General features: G+C 43.2%; 1 protein-coding gene across 2 annotated transcripts in view; it reads right to left on the bottom strand.

The window, feature by feature from the left end:
- The window catches only part of LOC147097327 (RNA-binding protein, mRNA-processing factor 2a), an 80,907-nt gene that overhangs the window by 34,142 nt on the left and 20,924 nt on the right, over nucleotides 1–25,841 (bottom strand). For both annotated transcript variants that reach the window (XM_085972202.1, XM_085972203.1), the window contains exons 2-3: nucleotides 20,880–20,957; nucleotides 17,543–17,581 (exon numbers count right to left, since the gene is read on the bottom strand). In XM_085972202.1, the coding sequence (XP_085828328.1) occupies nucleotides 17,543–17,581; nucleotides 20,880–20,957 (117 nt within the window). The remainder of the gene's footprint in view (nucleotides 1–17,542; nucleotides 17,582–20,879; nucleotides 20,958–25,841) is intronic.

The raw sequence follows: 25,841 nt of genomic DNA, 5'->3' as shown, positions 1-25,841 counted from the left end.
TTCATAATCTTGAAGACCTCCCATCAGGTCAACCCGAGAGAAAAGAGCCCCAGCTGGTTCAATCTTTCCCAATAAGTATAACCCGAGTTCTGGCATCATCCTTGTAAATCTGTTTTGCACCTTCCCCAATGCCTCGATCCTTTAGAACTGTTCAGTACTCCCAATTGTGAAGTAACTGAGGTTCTACACAAGTTTAACATTACTTTTCAATTCAATCGCTTTAGAAATGACACCAGTGCTTGGTTTGCTTTTTATGGCCTTGCTAACCTGTATCACTACTTAGTGATCTGTAACCCCAGTTCCCTTGGTTCCTCTACTGCATTTAGACACATTTTCTGAGTATGTGGCCTCATTCTTCCTACCAAAAATGTATTACCTTGCACTTACCTATATTGAATTTGCCAATTACACATCCATTCTGCAAGTTTAATGTCCTGTATTTTATCAGGGTCCTCCATTAACTACACCCCCCAATGTGACGTCATCTGCAAATTCCAATTCCAGAGTCCAAATCATTTATGTAAATGGAGACCAAGTGGTCCCAGCACCAATCTTTGTAGAACACCACTTCTCAAATCCGAGTAACTACCTTTAACCCCCCCTACTCGTGGCCAGCTTGCTATCCATTCTGCTACTTGTCCTGACTCCACACATTCTGACCTCACGTTCTGACCTCTTGTCACAAGTCTGAGGTACCTTCTAGTTGAATTTCTAAAATTCTTCCATATTATGTCTACTGCATTACCCAGTTACTTCTCCAAAGATTTCAATAAGATTGGTCAAGCATGACCTTCCCTTTTGGAATCTGTGCTGATCTATTACTGCTGAAGATTCCATTTTCTTTCCCATCACCAACATTAAGCTATTGGTCCAAAGTTTTAATATATATATATGGAATCAGATTAGTGTCTGCCAGTCCTCTGGCACTATTCCATTTTCCACTTCAGAAGCACTCACCTATGCTGTAGTTTCAATCTTGTGAACCAATGTCCTGCAGGGCATCTGAAATTTAAAACATCTGCCCAGTTCCTTTCATTGAAGCTTTTTTGATGGTAAACCCTAAAAACCCATCAGGCACAATCTCTTCCATAAAGCTATGCAGATTTCCCCTATAGACCAACATCTAGAGATGTGCTCAACTCCTCTGGCTGAACAACCTAAAATATCCCATTTGCTCTTTATTGCTGCCAAACACAGCTGATTTGCTCCAGTATCTGTACCAGCTGTCCTAAAGCCTTCTCCTGTAGAATAGCATTGAACTTGTATTGCTGATTATCCTTAAGAGGAGAATCTCAAATTCACATTTGCCCATATTAAGGTGACATCTTCCACTAGTCAACCTAGCTCTGGTCATCCTTATGCTTCTGCATGTGAAGAGTTTGTTTCCTGACTTAAGTGATTCCTAGTTTGTTTGGGGGGGGGGGGGGGGGGGGGAAATCATCTGCAAACTGGTTTTCTATCCAGGCCCATGAAACCTCAATCACCTATACACTGATCCAGCACCACCTAGAAACCAGTTTTTCATCCAATTCAGAAGCACTTGACACCTGTACAGTGGTTTTCAACCTTGTGGATCAATCTCCTAGAGGGCATCAAAAGCTTTGCTGAAATTTAACACATCCGCCTAGTTGCCGTTGTTGAAGTTCTGTTTGGTGATTGACCCTAAAGATCCCATTAAGCCATGCGGAATTCCTTGTCCAACCGTTGGACCTACAGAACACCCAATACTCCCACAATGACCATCATGCTGACTAGTCTGTACTTCTAGTTGTTCCTTTATGTAGATTGGCATCATATTCTTTTCTCCAATCCTCAGGCAGGAGATTGAGTAGACTAGGCCTATATTCTCTGGAGTTTAAGAATAATGAGTGGTGATCTCATTGAAACATTAAATTCTTACAGGGTAGATGCTTCCCCCTGGCTGGGGAGTCTAAAGCCAGGGGGTCAGTGTCTCAGAATAAGGGGTTGGCCATTTAGGACTGAGGGGAGGAAACATTTCTTCACTCGGTGGTGAATCTTTGGAATTCTCCACCCCAGAGGGCTGTGGAGGTTCAGTCGGAGTATATTCAAGACAGATTGATAGATTTTTGAACATTAAGGGAATCAAGGGATATGAGGATAGTTCAAGAAAGTGGAGATGAGGTAGAAGATCAGCCATGATCTTATTGAATGGCGGAGCAGGCTCGAAGGGTCAAATGGCCGACTCCTGCTCCTATTTATGTTCTCATGTTACCATTTCTAAGGATTCCTTAAAAATGTCTGCCAAAATATGTACAATTTCAATTAACTACACCATGAGCATGCAATCTATCTGGACCTGGGGTTCAAAGTTTCCTTTGATGCAATACTTACACTAGTCTTTTAACCAAAATGCATACAAGTTTGAAGTGACCAGACTTTCCCTCACTTCCCTTTGAAGAACACCCTGGTTAGAAATGACTGGCTTTACCATGCAATCACCTGCAGTAGCAGGGAGGGGGAATGTGGAGAATAGCACCATCAATCTTTGTCTGGAGGAACTTTATTACCAGGGTCAGCCTTAACAGTTTGTTCAAACCAGGGTTGCATTTAAACAATGAGCACCTGACCAGTCAGCATAGAGGAGTTAACTAGATGGCCTTGATCAGATTTTATTTTATTTTTTTTATTTTTTTATTTAAAAAAAAAAAAAAATTTAAGTACAAAAAGCTGGAAATACAGGTCAGGCAGCAACTGTGGGGAGAGAAACAGTTAACATTTCAGGTCGATGACCTTTCGTCAGAGCTCTCAGACCTGCTGAGTATTTCCAGCATTTTGTGTTTTTATTTCAGATGCCCTGCATGCAGTATTTTGCTCTTGATCAGATTAAGTTTGGTTTTAGGTAGAGCCTTTTTCCTGTCCACTCAGAACTAGCAGCTATTATACAAACAGTTCCACTTGGCCTCTGTTTGGCTCAATTATATCGCACGTAGCTAAAGTTTGAGATCGATGTTTCAGATGCAAAATGTTGCTTTCTACTGGAAAACACTTCCACCTACCCACCCTTTAATATTTTAGCAACTGTGATGCCATCAATATCTTCTAGAAAATGCAAATGTAATACTGGAAGTTATTCATAATCCACAGGCTTGACATCACTAGCTGGTCAAAATCTGACAAGCATCTAGTTTCAAAACTCCCCAACCGGCAGTTTGAAGTCTACTGCACAGAATTAGTGATTTAGGTCTGCAACATTTAATGTACACATACCGATTGTTCAGAGGGTTGCTGTGGGAAAGAGATATTCTCTGGAATTAATTTTTCACTCAAATATTGGTTAAAGGCTACATTTAGCAAGTGAAGGCAAGGCTGCATCGTGACATCTGTATAATCCTTTGTTCTGTACAGGTTTGCTGTGAAAGTACTTCAAGTATTCATGCAAATTAGTATTTCTCTTATTGGCAAGACTCATGGTTTTGTGCAAATTTATATTCACCCTACTGTGATCAAAACCATTGATGTTATGTATATCCTGGACTGGAGTCGCAATGTTGCCCAAAATGGAATTATTTGGGAATTCCTGTTGGTTTTTGCTGATTTAAGCACTTGCAATTCAAGTGTCTTTTTTAAAAAAAAGTATTGCCCAAATTGGCCACAGCCATCTTAACTACATGAACCCAAAAGGTACTTAGTTAATTTAGTACTTGGCAGATTAGATAGGAAAGAGGCAGCTAGTCAGCCCCTCGAGCCTATTCTGCCATTCAACTAGATCATGGTGACCTGGATCTCCACTCCCATCTACCCGTCTTCGATCCAAAACACTCGATACCCTTGCCCAAAAGAAAGGTTTTGAAATCAATTGGCTTCGCCTTAGTTTTTTTGGGAAGAGTTCCATATTTCCACCAAGTGCTTCCTGACATCACCCTAGCTCTAATTTTAAGTCCAATCCTACCACTTTAAACCATTGAAAATTAATCAACTAAATTTCCAAAGCATTCCATTTAGCAGTGATTGGGACTATTTTTTTTGTATTGCTATTATACAACAACCCATCTACAGTCAGTTGCAATCCTTGGAATGTCCCTTTGTGGAGCAGTTAGTAACTTTGTAAAATCTACTAAAACAGACTGATTTTTAAAAGTGCAGATCAACATGGAATTTGAAATGTGGTTAGTTGTGTTCTGGTCCATTCACTGGCTGCAAACACTCAGTTCCTATCCATAATGTTAAATGCAGTCAGTTGATTTCACCTAAAGATACTTGGAGAGACCTTATCGGTCTTGGCAAATAAGCATTCATGGCAGACAGCAATTCAAGGTTGTCCCCATTGATACAAAGCTTTGGTGAATATATTGGTGTAGCATTTAATCACTAATCCAGATACCAATGGGTAGGGCCTTTAGTGTTCTGTACATTCTTCCATTTTAATCCTCCTTCCTTCCCCTTGAACTAGAGACTGCAAGGACCCCCCCCCCAAGCAGGTACAGGTACTGTTGCCAAACTGGATTGGAATGGGTTCCTGGATGTTTCATCACCTGACCCGTCTCCAACTTGCCCATCCCAATGCTCCAGTCATTGCTCACCCAACATCAATCCTTCCCACACCAATTGGAAAGCAAACCAACTTTGACAAGTCGAGAACCACCCAATAGGTCCCCCATCCTATTATACAAGGCCTTGGTGAGACCACACCTGGAGGATGGTACACAATTTGTCTCCTTACCCAAGGAAGGATATACTTGCCATAGAGGGAGTGCAACAAAGGTTCAAGAGATTGATTCCTGGGATGGCAGGATGGCCGTATGAAGAGATTGAGTAAACTAGGCCTGTATTCTCATGAATTCAGAAGAATGAGGGGATCTCATTGGAGCATACAAAATTATTACAGGGCTTGATAAGATGGATGCTGGGAGAATGTTTTCCTTGGCTGAGGAGCCTAGAACCAGGGGCCACAGCCTCAGGATAAAGGGTAGGCCATTCAGGACTGAGATGAGAAGAAATTTCTAGAGGGTGGCGAATCTTTGGAATTCTCTACCCCAGAGGGCAGTGGAGGCTCAGTCATTGGGTATATTCAAAACAGAAGTTATAGATTTCTGACTAGTAAGGGCATCAAGGGATATGGCGATAGGGCCAGTGAACGGAGTGGAGGTTGAAGATCAGCCATGATCTCATTGAATGGTGGAGCAGGCTCGAAGGGCCTACTCCTGCTCCCATTTATGTTCCCCCTACCAATACTTTATGTAACAAAACATTTTCTTCAAATACCCCTATGATTTTTCTCTCCTGGGTTGTTTTCAGCACGACAATGACCTTTAGTTCCTGGTGGGCCAGCAACCCTAGGTACAGAGGTCATTATAATACTACAGCAAGCAAGGGATCCATATGTTCTTGGTGACAGAGGAGGGGGGGGGGGGGGGGGAAATCAAGCTTTCCATTTAAAAAAAAGTGACATCCCAAATAAAACATTGGCATAGAAAGCAAAGCACACACTTCCCCTCAAATGCAGAGCCAATGTTATCTTGCTTAGGAAATGGGCTTAGCGATGCTTTGGAATTCTAGGAATGCACTAATAAGGAGCAGTTTATATAAAAAGGCAAAGAGACTGCATACGCTGGGAGATCCGAAATGCAAAAAAGAAACTGTTGAAAATATTCAGTCAGCATCGGTGGTGAGAAACAGTCAACGTTTCAGGTCAGAACCCACTTCTGAAAAGGTCACCAACCTGAAATGTTAACTGTTCCTCAGATGCCCTTAGTGTTAGGGGGATTAAATACGTGGGGTTACGGGGATCGGGTGGGATATGTGTCGGTGCAGGCTCGATGGGCCGAAATGGCCTCTATCTGCACTGTGTGGTTTCTGTGATTTCTGTGCTGCCTGACCTGCTGAGTATTGTCAGCATTTTCTGTTCAATATATAAAAAGCAAATTGCTGTCAAAGTAACCATAGGTCAGGTTGAAATAGGCAATCACGAGGCTAAAAGCGAAAGGATGGCTTAGCACTGGGCAAATCCAATCCGACCAATTACCACCCTATCAGTCTACTCTCAATCAAGCAGCAAAGTGATGGCAGGTGTCATCTAGTGCTATCAAGTGGCACTTACCAATAACCTGCTCACTGATGCTCAGTTTGGGTTCTGCCAGGACCACTCTGCTCCAGACCTCAATCCAGCCTTGGTCCAAACATGGACAAAGGAGCTGAATTCCTGAAGTGAGGAGAGTGTGACTGCCCTTGATGTCAAGGAGCCCTAGTAAAACTGAAGTCAATGGGAATTGGGGGAAAACTCTCCTGGCTGGAGTCATACCTAGCACAAAAGGATGGCGGTTGGAGGTCAATCAGCTCAGCCCCAGGACATCACTGCAGGAGTTCAGGGCAGCATCCTAGGTGCACCATCTTCAGCTGCTTCATCAGTGACCTTCCCTCCATCATAAGGTCAGAAATGGGGATGTTCACTGATGACTGCAGTGTCTAGTGCCATTCACAACTCCTCAGATAATGAAGCAGTCCATGCCCAGATGCAGCAAGACCTGGACAACATTCAAGCTGGGGCTGATAAGTGGCAGGTAACATTCACGCCACACAAGTGCCTGGCAAGGACCATCGCCAACAAGAGAGTCGAATCACCACCGGGGGGGGGGGGGGGGGGGGGGGGGTAGTCACCATTGACCAGAATCTGGACAAGCCACATAAATACTGTGGCAACAAGAGCGGGTCAGAGACTGGGTATTCTGCAGAGAGTGTCTCACCTCGCAACTCCCCAAAGTCTTTCCACCATCTACAAGGCACAAGTAAGGAGTATGATGGAATACTCTCCACTTGCCTGGATGAGTGCAGCTCCAACACCACTCAAGCTTGACACCATCCAGGACAAAGCAGCCCGCTTGATTAGCACCCCATCCACCACCTTAAACCTTCATTCCCTCCACCACCGGCGCACCGTGGCTGCAGTGTGTACCATCTACAAGATGCACTGCAGCAACGCGCCAAGGCTTCTTCGGCAGCACCTCCCAAACCCGCGACCTCTTCCACCTAGAAGGACGAGGGCAGCAGGCGCATGGGAACACCACCACCTCCAAGTTCCCCTCCAAGTCACACACCATCCTGACTTGGAAATATATCAGCCGATCCTTCATGGTCACTGGGTCAAAATCTTGGAACGCCCTAATAGCACTGTGGGAGTACCTTCACCACATGGACTGCAGCGGTTCAAGGCAGCAGCTCTCCACCACCTTCAAGGGATGGGCAATAAATGCTGGCCTTGCTAGTGACGCCCACATCCCGTGAATGAATATATAAAAAATAAAAGTAGAATTTTCTGTCACCCTAGTGCCAGTATCACAGGTCACACACATGGAGAATTTCCCTTCACTGCCTCCAATATAGCTCAACTTCAAATGAACAAAAAGGCACACACGAGTGCCCCACTACAGGATGCAAGAATACCAAAGGTTGTATTAGATTACTATGTTCACCTTGCCAACTAGGAACAGAAACTCATGCAAAACCCTTACAGGTGGAGAGAAATTGTTGGCTTAATCTGGGCTGAATTTTCAGCTAGTTGGCAGAAGTGGGCATTAAGCCTGCTCTACCATACATAGCATCCCTCACAGCAGAAAACACCAAAAATCACATCCAGTAGATCTATTGAAATACTGATCAGTTGAATGGAGTTACCAGCACCACTATATTCACATTGGAAAAAACGCTAGAGCCCACGTGTGTGCCAATTCAGATGCAGTTTGCAGCAACCGCCAGAACAGTAACTACATGCTAGATGTTTGGTTGTTCGTAGTTTCCCCAGAGAAAGAGCCTCAGGAAGGTGTTGCCAGCTTGTGGCGAGTGCCGACTCCCGGGACCAATTCTTAGCTGGGACAGAGATCACATCAAACAAAAAAGGTAAGTGGACCAACAGTAAATATATGCATAGTCAATGTGATCTCCTGGACTGGCAATCACCTGCCTGAGGGAGGCTGGAGTTGCCAGAGGTGGTCAGTGTTAAAAAATGTTTGCTCTTATTGGCCAAGGTTTTTTGCCCCTCCCAGGAGATGACATGGTTGGGGGTGCCTCATCATAATGCTCTAAACATGAAGGGGGCAAGCTTGATGGACCAACTGGTCTTTTCCTGCCCATTTAGGTTTCTATTTTAGTGCACTCTATACTGTTACTTTTAGATCCTGGAAAAGTAGAAACCACAGAAATCTAGCAGAGTTAGAGATATAGCTTGGATTCAGTGCTCAAGAATCACTGATGGACAATGAGGTATCAGGCTTTAAAAAAAAAAACACAAGCCTTTTCAACATAGTGTTCTTGGAATTTAATTAGACCATTCAAAAGTCACTGTTCTGTTTTGCAGATTATTGAAATTCAGATTGTAATACAATTGGTACAAGATCACCTCCCATCATTAGACTAGATAGTCTGGTCAATTCACTGAAAGGTTGGCCTGATTTCATAGTTCAAGGAGAAATCAGGATGTTCAAGCAATCCAAACCCTTCCATGTCTATCTTGAAGTGGTGGCGAGTTGTGTCTGTAGCAGAGACTGGACAATTGCTCACATGGTTTTATTGAACTGAATATTGGAAAAAAATAAACTGAGGCTCAGATAGAACCTATCCAGAATTTTAGTACACTTATCCAGTTTCTACTCTTGTCTCCTTTTAAGATATTGAACCCTGGGCAAAGGTTATGCAGCTGGGTTGGGAGTGGGGGAAATCCTGGTTAAGTAGAAATAAAACAACCATTACCTAGAATTGGCCCAGTACTCTTAGGAGCAATCTTAAGTTTTGGGCCTTCCAGACTTCAGCCCTCCCCAGCCCACTGCTCTGCCAGTGGTCCAGCATTGTGCCACTGCATTGATTTGCTACACTACCACACCCTTACCAGGCATAGCTGGAATGTGGCATGGTTGGGGTGGGGCAGCCAACTGTTAAGTGTAATGGGATTGGTCATAAGCCCAAAAGTCACCATGGTTCTAGGTGATCAACCCTCTCCCCACAACACCAGATAAGGTTAGGCTCATGCTCAAGTGTGCAATATAAGTTTCACCAGAAACAAAGCTGCAGAACAAATACTCCCATCCAGAATTTTAAAAAAGTGACCAGAGAATACAGCAGTGCCACATAATTGCACAATGCACCACTGTTACCATGTAGAAAATAAACTCATGGAAGTCAATGGATAATGTGGGTAGACACCTGCACCACACCCACCAACACCATGGCAACAGCAAGTTGACGGCACAGCCAATTTACATTTGCAGATCACTTTCATTATACACTTGCAGACAGCAGTCCTGCAAACAGGCCACTACTTCAACTCAACAGCTCAAGCATGCAATCTTGCATCAACAGCTTAGTGGATTATGCCAAAAACTAGGCTTTAAGTCTCCCATCTCAATCCATCCCATAAATCGTAACACAGGAGGCCAAGAGGCACTTGGATCATTCTCGTTTCATCTGTTTTTGTAAAAAAAACTTATCTGCTGCGATGATACTGTTTGGATCAAGTTAAATCCAATACGGTCTGCAATATGTCAAAGTCTATACATGCATAATGGATGGAATGCATCAGGGCCTGAAGAGGAAGTCCAGATCCAGAAGTGAATGGAGTCAGACTTGAAAGCACTCTTGTCCAAGTCAAGGGTGTGATTTCAAGCCAGAAATTGGAGTATTTAATCTAGCTAACACTTCAGTGTAGTACCAAGGGCAGTGTATAAATATCTAGTCTAAGGTTATCATTAAAGGGTCACCAATAGTAGAAGTGAGACATACCTTTGGAAAGTTATTTGACACTTTGGCTCATTGTAAAAGAATGCCATACAAATTCACTTGATCAGCAATGGGATTCTAAAAATCAGACAGCAACAGGGAGGACAAGCAAGTTCCACACAATGGTCAATAAGTTATGTTTGTTTCAATTTTAACCTGGAGGCCAAGTGTGAATAGAATGTTAGCCTGGTGCCCCTAAAATTTTGAAAAACCATCACCTGTCAGAGGAGATGTTAAATCTTGTCTGCTCTGAAGTAGATATTAAAAAAGTCATGGAACTATTTGAAGAGCAGAGGCATTATCCTTGCCACATACATCCTTCAGCTATGACAGATAAGTTATGTGGTCATTTATTGCTGTTTGTGTGACTAGCGGTGTGCAAACTGGCCTCTGTGCTTCTTCAAAGATTTATTCTTGTAGTTCTATATTATTCTTAAATGGAGAACACCCCAGCTGCATTTTCAGCATTGAGCAGAGAAATTGCATTGAAAGTTGCACCAACTCATTTGAACCCCATGTTAAACCAACTCAACTGCCAAGAAAGAGTGTGCAAAGGTCCATAGAAAAAGCAAAGAGTTTGCATTTGCTATTTGGCACAAATTTGGACAAGAAAAATATCTACTCTCATTAGTTGCCAGTCAGTCATTTGGGTCACACCTTCAACCCTTTGCAGGCAAAAGGGTACATTATCAAAACACCTCAAATTTTGATAGAGAACCCATGTCCACTGACAGACAGGGTGAAAACCACCAGAGGACAGAGATTTAACATAATTGCAGCAAGTTATGTTCTGGAGCACACTGCCTGAATGGGTGGTGGAAGCAGATTCAATAGTAACTTTCAAAAGGGAATTGGATATACATTTGAAAAGATTTTGCAGGGCTATGGACAAAGAGCAAGGGAGTGGGGCTAATTGGATAGCTCTTTCAAAGAGCCGGCACAGACATGGACTGAATGGTCACCTCCTCCTGTATTGTATGATCCAGTGGTCACCTCCTCCTGTATTGTATGATCCAGTGATTTATACTGTTAAAGCAGACTGACCTCTCAGCTTGGGTTTGCCATTACATGGAGTACAACTTCCAGTGTAGTGTTAATTTGGGAATTTAAAAAACTGGTTCAGGAGATCCCTTGGACAACCTGGGCACCAACTCTAAAATTGATGCTAAACAAACCAAGTGACGTGCAATAACTGGAATGTTTGTCCACAGTTAAGTGCTTTTTAAACACCACTCAAAGTGGAAGCTAATTATACCGTTACTAAAAAAGGTTACCACATTCTTGGAGACATCCACATCTGGTTTGCTGGCTTGGCTTCTTGGCGGGGGGGCAGGGGGAGCATTTTGAGTGCAAGTAGGGTTGTTCTACCACAACACTTCCTGCTCAACTATGAGTCACCCGTCAATTGACTGCCAGACAGTACCTTGGATGGCTCGGTAAATAGTGCACTCACTTTGTAGGATAAGCTGCTGAGAATAGCCCAAAAAAGGCAGCTGCTTTTAGATCAAAGTGGAATCCTGGCCTCCTATTAAAGCTGCTAACTGACTCATACCCCATGGTGAAACAAGAGTATGAAACAAGGTATTTTGGTTTGCACAAGGAGAGGGCTTGAATCCAAGCTCTTGATTTCTAGTACAGTTTGCCTGTACACCTGTACATAGAAATATAGAAGATAGGAGTAGACCATTCGGCCCCTCGAGCCTGCTCCGCCATTCAATGAGATCATGACTGATCATCCAAATTCAGTACCCTGTCCTTGCCTTCTCCCCATATCCCTTTAGCCTTAAGATATCTAACTCCTTGAATATATTTAATGAATTGGCCTCCACTGCCTTCTGTGGTAGAGAATTCCACAGGTTCACCACTCTGGGTGAAGTAATTCCTCCTCATCTGTCCTAAATGAGTTGCCCCCAATTCCTCCTCATCGGTCCTAAATGGCTTACCCCTATCCTTAGACTGTGACCCCTGGTTCTGGACTCCACCGCCATCAGAAACATCCTTCCTGCATCTAGTCTGTCTAGTCCGGTTAGAATTTTATAAGTTTCAATGAGATCCCCTCTCATTCTTCTTATCTCCATGCTTGTCTGATCTTTGCAATGGCGAAACCTCCTGAAAGAAAATGTAGTGCAATACTACACATGTTCAAAAGCACAATTTTAGAAGGATTGTTCCTTCCAGTATACCGGACCAAAATCACAAAGTACAGGCTTGGTCATGGAAGCCATGTTCTGCAGGAAATAACAAGCAATTCTAAATTGCAGCCAGGAGCTCTGGGCAAACTGGAGATCCCCCAGTGGGCAGAAGGTAGCTCTAGCCAGTACAGGCACTGCCTGGAAACTAAACCATTGCTCGGAGATTAGCAGCTACAGCAAGTTACTTGCCGCATCGATTAGAAGGACCAAAACACCTAGGGATTTCTGCACAGGAACAACTTCTGGCTGATGATAATAAATTTCTCTCATTGTTTGAGATAATCAATCATACCTAGAATTAAGCACTGTATCTAGAATTTTTACATAAAAATTCAGTTTTGAAAGGAAATGCAACCATCTGGCCAGTCAAGTTTTGCTTCATATGGAACTGTTGCAGTTTTAGTGCAAGTGTAGCCTGAAATTTGAAGTTGGACCAGAGTGAAGACTTAATTTACGTGAAGTGTGTCATGAAACAAAAAAAAGTGTCATTGGCTTGTTATGCTGGTGGCCAGCTAAAGTAGAATGAGCCAGTAACTGTCACCTTGGAGTGCATGTCTACAGATCCCTGAAAGTAGGACAGGTAGATAAGGTGGTTAAGGCATACAGGATACTTGCCTTTATTAGCCAAGGCAAGAGCACAGGGGTGATGCTTAAACTGTATAAAACGCTAGTTAGGCCTCAGGTAGAGTACTGCATGCAGTTCTGGTCACCACATTACAGGAAAGATGCGATTGTACTAGAGGGTACAAAGGAGATTTACAAGGATGTTGCCTGGGCTGGAGAATTTTAGCTATGAGGGAAGATTGTGGTTTGGCTGGGGGTCGTTTTATTTGGAACAAGCAGCCGAGGGAGACCTAATTGAGGTGTATAAAATTGAGGGGCCTAGATAGAGTGGATAGGAAGGACCCATTTCCCTTAGCAGAGGGGTCAATAACCAGGGGGCATAGATTGAAAGTAATTGGTAGAAGGATTAGAGGAGTGGAGGAGAATATTTTCACCCAGAGGGTGGTGGGGGTCTGGAACTCACTGCCTGAAAGGGTGGTAGAGGCAGAAACCCTCACCACATTTAAAAAGTACTTGATGCACTTGAAGTGCCGTAACCTACAGGGCTACGGACCAAGAGCTGGAAAGTGGGATTAGGGTGGATAGCTTTGTCAGCTGGCACAGATAAGATGGGCCGAATGGCCTCCCTCTATGCTGTAAATTTCAATGATTAGAACATGTTCTTTAAGATAAGTTCTGCAAAGTGAGTTCCCAATTGTTGCACTTGCTACAGGCCAAAAAGGATTTATTTTACTTGCATATTGATAAAGTCAAGGAGGCCAGTGTTACAGCAGAGATTGACCTAGGATGACCACACCCCCTTCAGGAAAACAGTTGCCCACGTTCAAGGTGCTTTTTATTCTTTGGCCCTTCGTGGCCTGAAGTGCGACAGGAGCAGTGCCAACCCAGGCTCAGTGGCACCAATCTGAGTCAGAAGGTAGTGGGTTGACATGGGCCTCTAGCACATAACTCTGGTCAATGCTACACTGCAGTACTGTCAGATGTGTCCTCTGAAAGACGTCAGAGAGACAGCTAGAAAACTAGCAGCAAGTCAGCCAATAGCTGGTGAAACGTACCATTACTTGCTGCTATACAGGAAACTCTGGTATCCGGCACCGATGTGTTGCCGGTTGATCAAAAATTCCAGATGACAGAGGGTTATCTACCGAGGCTATTTTTAAACAAAGAAATTTTTTTTTTTTTAAATCAAGAAATGTGCAGTATACAGTAGTTGGGTACTCACCTACAGAATGTTGTGTTAAATGGATGGTGGAAGATGCTTGATTAAGTACAGTACTGCCAGTTGAGGGTAATGCAATGCAATGACTACCAGCAGCGTGGGAGACACACAGTACCCCTGTAAAATGGCGGATCAGAAGAGACCACCGGCAGCGCGGGAGAGTCAGACTCCTGTTACAGGGGTATTGAGGTGTTCCGACAGCGCCAAGAAGCAGAGTAGCGGCAGTTTGGAGAACTACCCCCACTGACTAACTCTGCCACCGCGGGAGACTCAGACTCGGCAACATTGCCGGTTATTGAGGTGTTGTTTTCAGTGTGAGAATTTTGCCGGTTAATAGAGAATTCTGGATATTTAGGTGCCGTTTAAATGAGAGTTTCCTGTATTCAGGTTGGGGGGGGGGGGGGGGGGGCCCCCCCCACAGGTGCAGCGTGGGGAAAAGCAGCAAAGTCCAAGAACACGATGGAAAGCATAGCATAATATGAACGTAGGTGTATTGAATTGTCCCAATTTGTTATTGAAATTACAACCAGCCTAAAAATCCTCATTTAATACATGGGGCCATCAAGTCTTTTGTAAAACTCTACAATATTCAGTTCATATCTATAAACATAGGCCAAATGTTTTCCACTTTGGCCACAATCTGTGCTCATTTTCAGAAGTTTTTTTTTTACACCAAGATCCAGCTGAAGCTTATTGGAAAATTTTGCATTTGGCAATTTGCAAAGAGAGGAAATATAAACTAAAAAGGGTACAATCCTTTAGGGGGTGCATGAACAGAGACCTGGGGGTATGTGAACAAATCATTGAAGGTGGCAGGGCAGGTTGAGAAAGCAGTTAAAGTTTACTGGATCCTGGGCTTCATGAATAGAGGTATAGAGTACAAAAGCGTGGAAATGAAGAACTTGTATAAAAACCACTGGTTCGGCCTCAACTGGAGCACTGTGTCCAAGGACGGATGTGAAGGCCTTAGAGAAGGTGCAGAAAAAATTTACAAGAATTATTCCATGGATGAGGGACTTCAGTTACAAAGTAGAAAAGCTGGGTCGTTCTGAGTCAGTTATACAGCACAGAAAGAAGCCCTTCGGCCCATCGTGTCCACGCCAGCCATCAAGCCCTATATTCTAATCCCATTTTCCAGCACTTGGTCCGTAGCCTTGTATGCTATGGCGTTTCAAGTGCTCATCTAAATGCTTCTTGAATGATGAGGGTTCCTTCCTCTACCACCCTTTCAGGCAGTGAGTTCCAGATTCCAACCAACTTCTGGATGAAAATGTTTTTCCTTAAATCCCCTCTAAACCTCCTGCCCCTTACCTTGAAAACTATGCCCCCTGGTTATTGACCCCTCTACTAAGGGGAAAAGTTCCTTTCCATCTACGCCCCTCATAATTTTGTACACCTCAATCAGGTCCCCCCTCAACCTTCTCTGCTCTAAGGAAAACAACCCCAGCCTGTCAAGTCTCTCTTCATAGCTGAAGCGCTCCAGCCCAGGTAACATCCTGGTGAATCTCCTCTGCACCCTCTCCAATGCTTCTCCTTAAGAGCAGAGAAGATTTGATAGGTGTTCAAAATCACAAGGGAGAGAGCGAGAGCGTTCCCATTGGCAAGTGGTCGAGAATCAGAGGACACAGATTTTAGGCGATTGGCAGGATAACCAAAGGCGACATGAGGACAAACTTTATGCAGCGTGGTTAGGATCTGGAATGCACTGCCTGAAAGGGTGGTGGAGGCAGACTCAAATCACAGCTTTCAAAAAGGGAGTTGGGCAAATGCCTGAAAGAAAAAAAAAGTGCAATGGAGTGGGATTAGCTGAAGTGCTCTTGGAGAGCCGGCATGGGCTCAACAGGCCGAATGGCCTTCTTCCAGGCTGTAACCATTCTATGATCCTATGAACCAATGCAATCAGGCAGAGTTTTAGAATGTAGATTAAAAATTTTGCATTAAAAATATTTAACAAGCAGTAACTGGTGCAGTTTTATTAATACAGCTGAAAATGGGTTTATCACAAAAATAAGCATTTTTATCAGTGTGTCTAGTTCAATACCTGCGAGTAACCAGATTTTAAAAATCACTGAAATTACAAACTACAGAATCATTTGCTAGTTGCTTTGTACAGTAGTCAGTTTTAGTAAATAAAATTAAGGTGCCTAAACAAAATTTTAAGAGCCTCTTTGAAAGCCTGCAAATGGGCACAATTAGTGGAAACTCACAATGGTGATAATTCAATCTGGTGGTGTGGCCAGGCTTCAAAGGTCGCAGATGTGATTTGTGCAGATGGAATGTGTGCTTGAAACGCCCTCGATCTTTTGCACTGGTTTGGCCGAATTGCGCCAAAAAAACCAGCACAACTTGGCGGAAACTCCAGGCCATGAAACTCAACCGGCCCAATTACACGAGTGATCGGTTTCCTCCGCACTGCCGGCCAGCATGTGTCCAATATTAAATGAAGAATGTAAACTCCCAAGAAATCATTGCCAGATTTAAACTTCTGCAATTCTACTGCTTAACTGCCCCATTAGCCAGGACTGTAAATGAGTAGCAGAAACCCCCAGCAGATCTCTGGGGGGTCAATGGAAGGTTACACATTCATTAACTTTAGTGCAATACACAGGTTTAGCAAACCAGGCAAGTGGGTGTAGGAGTCCAGGTATAGTCCAAACAGAGTAATTACATCTACCAAGGAAGAACCATCAAGATATGCTCAACTATTTGGCTGCATTAGGTTTTGGTCAAGAGGCTCAGAGCTACATTGGATGGGCAATGTTGGGATATAAAATATGCTGAATTAAATCCTGTAGTTAGGAGTTGGATACATTGCCTTTTCATTGCTTGGCAGTGCAGAACAGGTGGTCTTGGACTGCTGGGAACAAGTGTAGCCTTACTTTGGTCACTGGTAAAGTTTAACGAAGCAGATTTCAAATACCATTCATCCATAACGTGAGCTTTGCAATAGCTTTCTAAAGCACCTGTAAACAAGCTTTTAACCTGAACTACAAATGGCGAATGTTGAGGGGTTTGTACATAGTGGCGAAATACTTACCAAGTGAAATAGCAAAAGGCGCAACTTTTGCAATACCACCTCTTGCACTTACAAGATTGTCCACCACTAAAACTACTCCTGCAGCACACCCCCATAAACTCAACTTGTCCAATATCATACTTAAACTTCACACACTCCCTCTGATTCATTGTTGAAAACCTACACTGAATTCACAACCCTGTCCATAAACCTCTGCAGGACCTTGCTCTACCCTCCATATCTGAAGCCTCCACCAATATCCTGCTGGCAATTTGAGATTTCTATTCACCCACAAATACTGAAAGGGCAAGATTGACAATATCCCCTCTATAAATTGGGAATATCACATTTGAGGATTTAAATCACATGCAAGTCAAGAATGCGTTGTTCATAAAGCTTTCATGCCATTTCTTGGGTAAGTGACCATCTTGCAAGGCAGTAGATTTCTTTCCACCCCCTTTCCCCCACCCCCCCCCCCCACAAGTGGGAAAGAAAAGCTTTAGTGAGAAATCTTAGCAACCAAGATATGGTGCTTTGTAAAATTTGATGGGGGGGGGGGGGGGGTGGGGGGTGTGTCATTAAGTTAGGAATGGCAGGTTGGACAAGTTATGCTACAATAAATCACAGGCTTCAAATTGTGCTACTTCTGCTCGGAACTTAGAATCTACCCGAGCAGAGTAGCAGCTTAGATCAGAAACCCAGAGATTGGGATTCCTTTAAAAAAAAATCCCTTAACTACTTCAGGGAAGATTGAGGTGAAGTTATGGAGATACTTGGATACGCAGAACAATTTCATGCCAAGCAAGCTTGTAGTCAAAGAAAGCTTACCTGTTTGGACGTTAGCTTGATCAGTGACCCTTCATACCCCTGTGGGGGGAAAACATTGCAATAATGGAATTTATACAATATAAAAAAAAAGTGTTAGTACTTCTCAAAGTGAAGTACGTACAATTATAACTGAATTTAACTAGTTTAGTGCCAGTTGAGATTAAATAGGCAAACTTGCAATGCTAGTCAGACTTCCAAAATACAATCTCTAAAAAAAAGTGAAGCTAGATCTGAAAGTGAAGGCATATGGTATGGAACACAGATTCTAATTAAGCTATCCTAGAATCTAGACTAATTGCACACTTCTAGATTTTAAACCCAATGAAAGCAAAGTTGGATAACCAAGTGCAGTTAAATTGCAGGTTTGGTCTCAAGTTTTTATAAATGTCATCTTGACGATTTGTTGCACAAATCACCCACTGACCACAACCCAAGACTTTGCAGCCAGTCACTTGACTTTTACTTAATTCTACTTCTAAGCACGGCTGTGGCAGTTCCTATAGTGGACCAGTTGATTGCAATAGCTTAAGGTTAGGTGCTGCATAGGCTAATGCAATGCTTTAAGGTTAAGGAGTAGGGGGCCACCCAAGGCTTCTTTTGTCCTCCCCTACTATGAGGGGGGTGGGCAAGGAAGGAAGTGGATTGTTTTTAGATAGAGGTTAATAAAAAAACTACCCTGACTTGGTGGTAGCACTCTGGTAAAGTTGTGGGCACAGAGCCCACTCGAGGCTGGAGCACAAACATCTAGGCAGAGACTCCCGTGCAGTACTGAAGGAGTCCTGTATTGTTGGGAGGCATAGAAACATAGAAGCTAGGAGTAGGCCATTCGGCCCCTCGAGCCTGCTCCGCCATTCAATGAGATCATGACTGATCATCCAAATTCAGTACCCTGTCCCTGCCCATATCCCTTTAGCCTGAAGAAATATATCAACTCCTTCTTGAATAGATTTAATGAATTGGCCTCAACAGCCTTCTGTGGTAGAGAATTCCACAGGTTCACCACTCTCTGGGTGAAGAAATTCCTCCTCATCTGTCCTAAATGGCTTACCCCTTATCCTTAGACTGTGACCCCTGGTTCTGGACTCCCCCGCCATTGGGATCATCCTTCCTGCATCTAGTCTGTCTAGTCCTGTTAGAATTTTATAAGTTTCAATGAGATCCCCTCATTCTTCTAAACCCCACCGAATACAAGCCCATCGACTCAATCTCTCCTCATAGGTCATTCCTGCCATCCCAGGGGCGCCATCTTTTGGCCGAGATGTTAAACCAAGGCCCTCCGTCTGCTCAGGTTATCCCATGGCACTATTCGAAGAGTAAGGGAGGTGCGTTCTGCCTGGTGTCTTGGCCAACTTATCCATCATCACTACTAAAACACTTGCTCATCATTGCCATATTGCCATTTGTGGGATCTTGCTGTGTGCAAATTGGCTGACATCTATCCCTACATCACAACAGTAGCTGCACTTCCAAAAGCACTTTGGGATGTCCTGAGGTTGCAAAAGGCAACAAGATAGTTTAATAAAAGAACAAAACCATTTGACAGCACAAGAGTTGCCGAGTAGACTCAGACAGCAAAACATTATACAGATGAGAGTTTGGAAAAACAAATTAATCCTCGACTGGAATACTCAGTTACATTTATGGCCTCTGCCTGCAAAGTTTTTTGCTCGGATAGAATAGCTTTACAGTGAACAATGGGAATTTCCAGTCTTGTGCAAGAACATTTGTCAAACAGCCCACAAAGCTGGTAAGCAAAGTTTACCAAACTACTTATGGATGCATTGCTTCATGTAGCAGTACAGCAGACAGATTACACCAAGGATGCCTTACTGGTCTTTGTGCAACACCAGCCGACCAAACAAACGCCTTTTGTTTGATAAGCCTGTCAAGATGCCACAAAGAAAGGACTGAAGTGAGCCTATGGATCCGATTTAAAGACAGTTAGGAAAGTGTCAAGTACCATAAACTCGAGGGGGATCCCACTTAATAAGCACTCCAAACGTTAAAGGCGCTCTACAAAAACACAAGCTAAACCGCTATTGATTGGCAGCTGTTGCTATGGCTACCAGAAGCCATAATTCAAGTTAACCAGTTGGATTTTTTTTTTTTTTTTTTAAATTTCAGTTGATTAAAAACTCTTGCATGCCGGTCAGCCAAGTAGACGGACGTCAAGACATTCAGCCAAGAGGATGACAGTTGCGGGAAGAGGCCTTACATAAGCCAGCACCAGTCTTCAGAAACCAGGCTCAAAAATAAACAGCCCCATGGGAGGGAAGGGAAACCAAATGCGACAGTGGAGTGGAAGGAAAGAGACCACCTCCATCCACCTTGTAATTAAAAACCAAACATGTTTATACATGCCATTCTAATTTTGCTCTAGAAGAAAAATATTCCCTTGGCAGAGTTTTCTACAACGTGCAAGATTTGAGATCTTGTCAGTTATCAAATAATTGAAGCTGCTATTCTACAATAAGATATTTTATTCTGCAGGCTTTGCATTGAACCATAATGCTAACAAAAATACATACTATTTGCACTAAAATAGGTACCCATGATCGAGCTTTGCAATATTTATACTAAATGCAGCTCCATGGCAGCAAACCTCAATTCAGGAATAATGGGATTCTCCCCTCACCTAAAGTTCTCTCTTGAAAGGTACCAACTCTTTGGGTAGTTTGAGGGGTTGGTGGCCAGGAGGTCAGAGAGAAAATGCTGGCAGACTATTCACCCAGTGAGTGGATAGTACAGCCCAGGTCTGATCTTAGACCACACTGGGTGGTGATTAGCAGCAACACTGGCATGTTCCATCCTTCGCCCAGTGAGGGAGGAAAACAAAATTGTACAGCTCTTAGCCCCAAGGAGGGAAATTGTAGCGCCTCAACTGAAATGTCAAGTTTGCCAGAGACTTTAAACACTAGGTGACGAGGTTAACCAGACTGGCAGAAAAGGAGAATTTGTAGGTTTGATTATGAGACAGTTTCAAAAAAAGTTGTGAAATTTTAAAAAGGAAAAACAGCATGGAATCATCAGCACTTTCAACACCATCTCCCTTGAATAAATTATTTAAGCAGTTGGAACATGGGGTTGAGTACATGAAGTTTTGGTAGAGTACATGAAGTTTTGGTATACTAACATGTGCCAATGAGTAGGGAAAACCATTGCACAACTGCCAAATACATAGAAAGTGCACTGCATGGATCAATATTTATATCCCTAAAACTCCAGTCTAAACTCAAAGCTAAAGGACTGCTCTGCTCAAATTCAGAACCGGGGGAGGCTACTCTGGAGATTCCAAGCTAGACAACATGTATACATGCAACAATAATTAATCCCTTACCTTAAATGGTCGAAAGAGAAGGTATAGCTCGCGTGGTTTAATATCCATAGGAAGCCCACTGACAAAGAGTGTACGGACCTAAAAAAAAGCAAATTAACAGAAGTAAAAAGTGGTGCCTTCCCAGTTACAGCCATTATGCAAGGATTAGTGCAAAGGTTCTCCTCTACCTCGAATATTTGGATTCAATTTGTTGTACACATCCGACCTGATGTCTGCAGGTTACAAGATTCATTATCCAAATGCATTTACCACAGGACGCTGGAATCGAAAGATCCAGAGCAAAGCAAGATTAGATAGCTTACATTGTCTAGTAGGCCAGAACACACTTCAGCATCTCGATTCCAAAGTGCATTACAACCAACAGAACACCTTCAAGGTGCAAAAGCGCAGAAGCAACGGCACAGCCAGTGTGCACAAAGCTCCCACAAACAGTACCAACTGAGCCAAGCGGACCTCATACTTGCATTTACAAAGTGAAGTCCTGGCCATCCAATCAGCCATACCCAACAGAATTAACCTGGGAATCAGCCATGATCTTATTGAATGGCAGAGCAGGCACAAATGGCCTACTCCTGCTCCTATTACAGGAAACTCTGGTATCCGGCACAGACAGGACCGAGCTGGTGCCGGTCTATCAACAATGCCGGAGAATCGAGCGCTATAGTTAAAAGATAGGGCTCCGTGCTCTGTCTAAAGCAACAAACCCCTTCAAAACAATCAGCACAGCTTGCAAGCATCTCTGTAGCTTAGCAACAGCTTCAGTTAGACACTTGCACAGCCAGAAATGAGTAAAAAAAAAGTTTAAAAAGTTCTGAACCGACTCCTGAATTTTGCCGGTTAACTGACATTTCTGGTTATTTAGTGGCCGGTTAATCGAAAGTTTCCTGTATTTGTTTGACCAATCTCACTGCCTTTTGATGAGAGAGAGTTAGTTAGATGAGTCAGCCTACAGGGAGGAGGTCCAGCATCTCGTGAAGTGGTGCGCCGATAACAACCTGGCCCTTAACATCAAGAAAACCAAAGAAGTCATTGTGGACTTCAGGAAGTCTAAAGGCAGAAGTCACACCCCCATCCACATCAATGCGGCTGTGGGGAAAGGGTGGACAGCTTTAAGTTCCTCGGAGTCCACATCACGGAAGACCTCTCCTGGTCCCTCAATACCTCCTCTCTGGTGAAGAAGGCCCAGCAGCGCCTATATTTCCTAAGGAGGCTGAAGGGATGTAACCTGTCACCCCTGATCCTCTCTAACTTTTACCGCTGCACAATAGAGAGCATCCTGACGAACTGTATCACAGTATGGTATGGCAGCTGTAGCTACTATGACCGGAAAGCCCTGCAGCGGGTAGTCAAAACTGCCCAACGCATTACCGGCACCCGGCTACCGACCATAGAGCACATATACCAGAAACGCTGTTTACGGAGGTCACGGTCCATCATCAAAGACCCTACCCACCCAGTCTGTTCGCCCTCCTGCCATCTGGGAGACGCTACAGATGCATTCGCACCCGTACGACCAGATTTAGGAACAGCTTCTTTCCCAGGGCTGTCATCCTACTTAACTCCACAAACAAACTCCAAAGCCTGCACATCTGCCAATGCACTTTATTATGGTTATATTAATGTATTATAAGCCAAATGTATGTTGAATGTTTAAATGTCTTAATCTAAAATGTACACTCGGGAGCCGCAAGCCTACATTTCGTTGTACTGCACTTGTGCACTAACAATGACAATCAAAGTTGATTTGATCAGATTGAGCTCTGACGTGATCATTCAGCTTCAGGCCAATAACACAATCCTTGCAGCTGGCAGAGAATGATAAACAACTCTGGACTGTCAAATTTGGTTCCATACGGACAGAGCCACAACACAGAAAAGGCCATAAAGTGCAGGAACTAGTAGGGCTGATGTGGTTTCACTATATGGTTGCACCACACTTACCTGCAAGTGATTGGTGACTGGGCAGATGGGTTGCTTAAAACATCCCATCACTGACCCACCCAATCACCTCCAGGGCAAATTTAACCTAATGCAAGGTGCTCGTACATTATTTGACACCATTCTTTAACAGTACGATTTCAAGAGAATGCACACCAAAATGGTCTTTAGCCTGCACAATGCAATTATAACTTATTTCCACCACCCCCTTAAAAACCTCAAGGATCATTGCAAAGGCAGCCATATCCAAACTTACAACCTTCCTTGATAAAGGCTCGATTCAATGTCCAGTTGAAAGTCTGTTTTGGATTGTATAGAACTTCAAAATTACATACCAGCTGTTTTTGGAATGAGTTATGTTTAGAAAAAAATCAAGAGCAGTAACTTGTTATGACTGCTTTGACAGTCAGTCGTAACATATGAGCAGCTTTACTACCGGGAAAAAAAGGTCTAATTGAATTTATGGGGAGAGAATGAATGCACAAGTAATTGAGCCTTCAATTTCAATAGGTAAAATCTGCTCACAGATTACCAAAGCCATTTAATGCATACCTTTGAAAGCATGTTAGAAAAAATTAGCCAAGTCCCAAAGTATTAAATTCATTAGCCTTTGTTCAAGCGAGACTCGATGATTAGCACCAAGTTACAATAGCAATATTATGCTCCTAGTCAATGCTTGGAGGCTGCAAGTTCAGTATGAGAAGCTGCAACAACAGCCAGTTGACAGTTGTCTGCAGGGTCACATTCATTGGCGGTGTGTTGAAATTATTTTTGCTATTCAGCGAAAGGCTCAAGTTTGTAACAACTTAAAGGGCACAGTTGCCCATTTAGAATGATGCAATGTCAGACCCAAGTTGTACTGGCAACCCCATGTCTAGCTAGTCAGGGAACTTCCAAGCAGATGTACAGGAAGTAATGGTAGCTTTGCAGTTATGATACTGGACCAGCAACCCAGAGGTCACGATTTCAAATTCCACCAGAGCAGACTGGACTAGCGAGCAATGTTCCCTCCATGGGACCTCCAGACCCCTGCATGGCTGTGCAGCTCAACAGGAACATTGCTCGCAATCCAGGTCGTGATTTCAAATGCCATGGCAGTTGAACGCAAGAATAAAAAAAATCTGGTCATGTGGGCTAACAAGCAAGATTGTTAAAACCCCCCAACTGGTTCACCTAGTGGCATTCAGAGACAGGAACTTTAGTCTGGCCTAGGCCACCCAATGCCCTCAGGGTAACTAGAGATGGGCAACAAATCCTGGCAGCATTGCCCAAGTTAAAAAATTCAATTAAAAAAAAATTCCATCCATTGGGAATAGTCAAATTATTTCAACTGCTACCTGGGAACTCAAAGCTTTATTTCACTGACCAGGTGCTTCCATCACCCAACTTTGGGCAATTTCACACCCAAGTCAACAGATTATGCTTAGATTAATTGTATTGAAGGTACAACAGTATTTGGCAAAGGCCAATAAAGGGATATTTTGTCTAAATGGTTGATTGGGACAATCCTTCCTAGTTAGCCATTTAAAATGGTTGAGAACATTTTAAAACTGATACTGTTCAGCCCTAAATACCCACTGAACAGAATGTTCTATATCATTTGGACCTCAGCAGATTGACTGATCAACAATATTAAAAAAGAGTATGTGAACACTGGGTAGCTCTGGAACAGCCAAACCTTCAAGGCCTGAATGACTGAATCAGTTTCTCAAAACCAAGGACCATGTTATTCTTTCCAGAGAATGCCATTGCTAATCTGGTGTGCAGAGTTGAGGAACATTACATGGTGTACACACGCTAGTGAACGACACTTCTGAATTCAGTCATGGTGACTGACAGTACAATAGGAGCTTGGTCTGAATCAGAGCCCATGGCATTTGCACTGTAGTTTTACATAGTCACCCTTTATCCCAAGACAGTGTGTTACTTAGGCAGAGAGAGATCTGATCAAATTACACCATGTACTAAAGGAATTATAAAAGGCTTAAGATTTTTCCAATGTAGCCCAAGCTCCCAACAGCCTTGCAGGAAGGGGAGACAATATGCAGAGCAGTAAACTTGAGGGTAGAGTTAACTTTTTTTGTCTTGTGAAAGAAGAAAAAATTAACTAATGGTCAATTGCACAATGCAATGATATTTAAGACCATATTTTTGACAATGCTGTGATGGTCACCATTTTAAAGTTAGTCTTAGCAAAAGAGCTTCACAAGTGCATTGAAGAGTCTGCATATCAACATTAGAGCATGATGTCACTCCTTACCTAAAAAAGTTAGTTATGGGAAAATGGAGTTTCACATCTGTAGGGTAGTGCAAGAACCCTACAAGGCATTCAACATCCATGGTGCAAGTTGATTATAGAAGCAGGTACATGCACTGCCACTCTGCAGAAGGCCAAACATTAAATTTGATTAACTTTATCCATAATTTTGGATACCAATACATCTCAAGTGCCTGTCCTAAATTTGCACATCTCCAGGAAAGTGGACATGCGATTTGAAATTGCGTCAGGTGCTGACTCAACACTTGAGCAGATCTTGTCAACATTCTCATGTGCATTTTGGCACATGTGGCAATCTGGCCAAGTCACTGCAGCAGGGTTTACTCTAGAACAGTCAGGCTAGGGCAAGCATTGCAACAGGTGGTTTCACAAGCCGAACTTCCAACTTCAACCAGCACACAAGCATTAGGGTACATTTATATTGTAGCATAGGTCCTTGCAGTAGCTTAAGAGTCTATCCAGAAGGCAAGCACAATTACAGCAGACACACGTTCAACTCAAACTCCCATAGAGTAAATTTTGGACATGCAATTTGACTAGATTCCTTTAGGTGAAAGTGTTTCCTTTGGGAAAACTTTGCTGGATCCAATTGCAACAGGTTTGTGTCCATATTGCAATGGTTAAACTGGCTGCCATGAATCAAACTAAACTCAGTACCGTCCAAGATGATCACAGGTATAATGGGGTTAAGCAGTATGCTGCAGTAGTATCAATTCAGCCGGAAATCTAGTGTGCAACCCTGGCTT

This window comes from Somniosus microcephalus, chromosome 32 (genome assembly GCF_052327205.1).
Source record: "Somniosus microcephalus isolate GS21.2 chromosome 32, FLI_Smic_1.0, whole genome shotgun sequence".
In the NCBI taxonomy this organism is placed as follows: domain Eukaryota; kingdom Metazoa; phylum Chordata; class Chondrichthyes; order Squaliformes; family Somniosidae; genus Somniosus; species Somniosus microcephalus.
This window is presented reverse-complemented; position numbering and strand designations above follow the sequence as displayed.